This window comes from Vicia villosa, unplaced genomic scaffold (assembly GCF_029867415.1).
Source record: "Vicia villosa cultivar HV-30 ecotype Madison, WI unplaced genomic scaffold, Vvil1.0 ctg.000567F_1_1, whole genome shotgun sequence".
Lineage (NCBI taxonomy): Eukaryota > Viridiplantae > Streptophyta > Magnoliopsida > Fabales > Fabaceae > Vicia > Vicia villosa.
The window spans coordinates 1-3,795 of record NW_026705260.1 but is presented as its reverse complement, the minus strand read 5'-3'; the positions used below and the strand labels follow the sequence as shown (position 1 = coordinate 3,795).

The following is a 3,795-nucleotide window of genomic DNA, read 5'->3' as shown; positions in this document are numbered from 1 at the left end:
TTCATGTCATTTACATCCGAGTTAGATGAGATAGCATACCATATTTGATGGTTGTCATGTGGTATCAAAAGCAAAAAAAAGAAAAAAAATCATACGTTAAAAAATTAACAGATAAAAAACTTTAATTTCAATTTTAAAATTCAATTACTACAAACACAAGTATGTCATCACTGCAATATCATAGATAGAGCTGTCAAAATGAGTTAGTTCATATGGACCGGTCCATCAGATCCAAAAAATTATAGGGCTTGGACTTTAAAATTAGAGCTCATATTTTTCAGGGCCTTTTTAGCCCAGCCCTGAAAAATCCGCTACCCATTAGGGCTAGCCTATATGGGTCGTGGGTAGTCTATTAGGCCCGCATAATTATAAATTTTAAAAAAAATATATTAATATTTATATTATCTTACTCCAAAATAGCATATTGATTCTTCTCACTTCACTAAATTTTATCTTTATTTTATTCGATCTTTCTCTTTAAATATTATACATTAATATAATCAACATTTTTTCATCGTATTATATTAGTTTTTCTCTTATAATAAATATTCAAGTATTATTTTATACAATTTAGACATATATTGTATTTAGAAACACATTATAGTATTTATAAGAGATAGTGTAGTACTTAAAAATATATTATGTTTAAAATAACATGATTTTTAATTTTATTTTTAATAAATATTATGAAATTTTAATTTTAATTTTTTTAAATAAAAAGCCTCATTTAAGGCCGGGTAGCCCGGAGTCCATTTAGCTAGGGATAGGCTCGGATAGTAAATCTCAAGTCCATATTAGCCCAACCCTAAAAAGCTCAAGGCCCGCCAGGGCCAACCCGTTTAAGACCGAATAGCTCATATTGACAGCTCTAATCACATTATAACAAAAATCACATTGTTTCATAACAATAACAAATTTCCACAATACAAATTAAATAAATAAAACTATAGAATTGAAACGATGACAATTAATAGAATCTTAATTAATAGGGTATTATACTACATGCTTTCTTCATACTCATACACATTTAAGGTCAATGTCAAAACTCTCATTTGTTATGAGAAATTATATTTTTAAGGCAAAACATATTTGATAAGTTAGTATTTACCAAGCATGAACATGAATATGATGCCTTTAACACTACTAAAATTAATATTTGAGAAGAAAATAACGTTACAAATAAGTGTTTCACTTCACTTAACTTCACCAATCTTTTACTTGATCCTAACAAAAGTAATATAGGTCTCAAATGAAGCAATTTATTATCTCCTAACTAAAGTATATTTATTAACTTATTTTGAACATTTTTGCATAATATTTATATATAACTTTATAAATATAATGCCTCAATATTATTATGCATTTTCTCCATCTCCTTTTCAAATAGGAGCCCCTTCAAAATGTGAAATCACTTGAGCATTATTACTAGATGATCTATGTTGATTCCCTTGATCAAATGATATGAAATTTGAATGATAATACTCAACAAATGATCCACTAATACTCTTCTCACCATTCATTACCTCAATATTATTCCCACTTTGACCCTTCACAATAGACTCTTTCATCATCAATGAGTTGCCACCACATTGTCTTGGTTGAGTTTGATAGAAAACCTTGGACACAACTAACTCTCCTTCTTTCTCTTCTTCATCATTCCCTAGATGATATTGATGCATCACCCAACTTGTTTTCTCTGGCTTTCTTTGCTTTCCATAGTTAGTGTAAAGTACGAGGATTTTTTTGTATCCTTTTAACTTGGAATTGTTGTAGATTGGTCTTGTTTTTCCTGTTTTGTGCCAACGGGTTTCACTGCCATCTTCGTGATCTGAATGTACTTTTCTTCTTTTTCTTGTTCCTGTTGTGTATGCCTTGGATGGTCTGTGGAAGAAATGGCGGATTAGGCCATCTTTGCTTACACCTGAAATTTAATTCAATTTTAAATGTTTATCAACTATAGCACCGACACCTCTAAAAAATGACGTGTCTGTGTTAGACACCGACACATACACCGACACTTGTGATTATCTTTATTTTATTTATTTTTCAAATTTATACTCATATTGCCGTGTCGGTGTCGGTGTTGGTTTCCGGTAAGTGTCGGTGTTTCATAGTTTATTATTTATTATTATTATTATTATTATTATTATTATTATTATTATTATTATCCTACAAAAACATTGCTTCAACAAAACTACTACTTTCTTCTTTTTTCATGTTGCTGAAGCCTAAAGTCTCAAAGGTAAACCATTCTGATCATCTTATTTAAATAAAAAAAAATGTAAACTTATCAAAGTTATAAAACTCATCACAAATTCATACACACTATATTATTAATAAAGAAATATAATTGAGAGGTTGTATTGTAATAATAAAAACCTGGTAATTTCTCTGGATGAGTATAGCAAATTCCATTCTCTCCTTCAAGAGTAGGTATAAACTCATCAATTAGAGGATGGAGTTTATGAATATCAGACCTCACTTTTGCTTCCAAATGTTCAAGAATCTCTTGATCTGTTGGATCAAATTTCACTCCAGCAGGTAATCCAGGTAAGTCATTAATTCCACCACCCTAATTATTATTCATTCATACCAAAAAAAATATTTAATTAAAAAAATATTTATTCATACCAAAAAATTATATTTAATTAAAAAATTAAAAAAAAATATTTACATGCAAAATATATTTATTAAGAACCTGATCTTGGCATTTGATATGATGACCACATGTGAGACAAGTTCTAATTAAACTGTCCTTTCTTCCTTCAACATTGATGCTATGATTATTTTGAACCTCATTGCAATGAGTCATATTTATATATTTTTCTTCTTTTTCTTCCTCAATCATTCCATATATAGAAATTTTCTTTTTTTCTTGTCTCCTCTTTTTTTGCTATATATAACAAAAAAATTAATGGAACAAGAACTAAAAGAGAGAGAACGGTTTAAACTAAAGTAGTAATAATTAATAAAAAGGGATCATAGAAATGGAAAACTTGTCTCTTCTATAAAGATGAATGCTTCCCTCATGCAACTACTTGTTGAGGTGTAGGAAGGAATTAAATTCTCCCTCACTTTTGCACCTCTCTTTTGCACTTAACAAGAAAAAGAAAAGAGAGGGTACCAACCAAAAATCTAAATAGAGAATGAGAATTAACAATGAGAGATATTGGGTTGGTTGTATAGTGAGTAAATGAGAATAAAATAATGATATTGCTTTGATCTCAAGTTTAGTTTTGCTTTGTATGCTTGTATGAAAAACTTGTGGAGGAATAAATGCATGTTTCTGTTCTTTTTTGTTGAAAATTTTGATTTTGTCTCTTTTACTCTTACTAAAGGTAGCTCTAAGTAATGAATTTTTAAATAATTTAGATTTGAAATTAGAAATTAAAAAATTAAAATATTGTAGAAAGTTGAGTGGGATTGGGGCAACTTAGTAAGAGTAAGAATTTAGGTCCAATGTCACATTGGAGTGTAGATAAAGAAATAATAATAATAAATACTAGAAAACTATATATAAGAATAAATTAAAATTAAAATTGAAGTGAATATTTTTAAGCCAACCATTATTTTATTTCTTCACGTAGACTTTTTTATCCTTTTCTCTAAATCTATCTCAAGTCTTATGGTGACTTAGATAATCTTAACTCTCAATGTTGTCAATGGTTGTAAATATGTTATATGTAGCCATGTGTCAAGAGATTATATAACATAACAATAGAAATTAAATGGGATATTAATAAGTTTTTCAACTTTATTTGTCATGCACTTGATTAATTAGTTTAGCTCAGATTG

At 28.5% G+C, this 3,795-nt stretch overlaps 1 protein-coding gene across 1 annotated transcript; it reads right to left on the bottom strand.

Moving 5' to 3' along the window:
* Positions 1 to 1,135: 1,135 nt before the first annotated feature.
* LOC131629465 (NAC domain-containing protein 73-like) lies at positions 1,136 to 3,170 on the bottom strand. Its single transcript, XM_058900251.1, has 3 exons — positions 2,699 to 3,170; positions 2,380 to 2,572; positions 1,136 to 1,921 (listed from the first exon to the last, which is right to left on the bottom strand). Exons 1-3 carry the CDS (start codon positions 2,846 to 2,848, stop codon positions 1,380 to 1,382), a joined length of 885 nt encoding a protein of 294 aa, XP_058756234.1. The 5' UTR covers positions 2,849 to 3,170; the 3' UTR covers positions 1,136 to 1,379.
* Between the last annotated feature and the right edge of the window lie 625 nt (positions 3,171 to 3,795).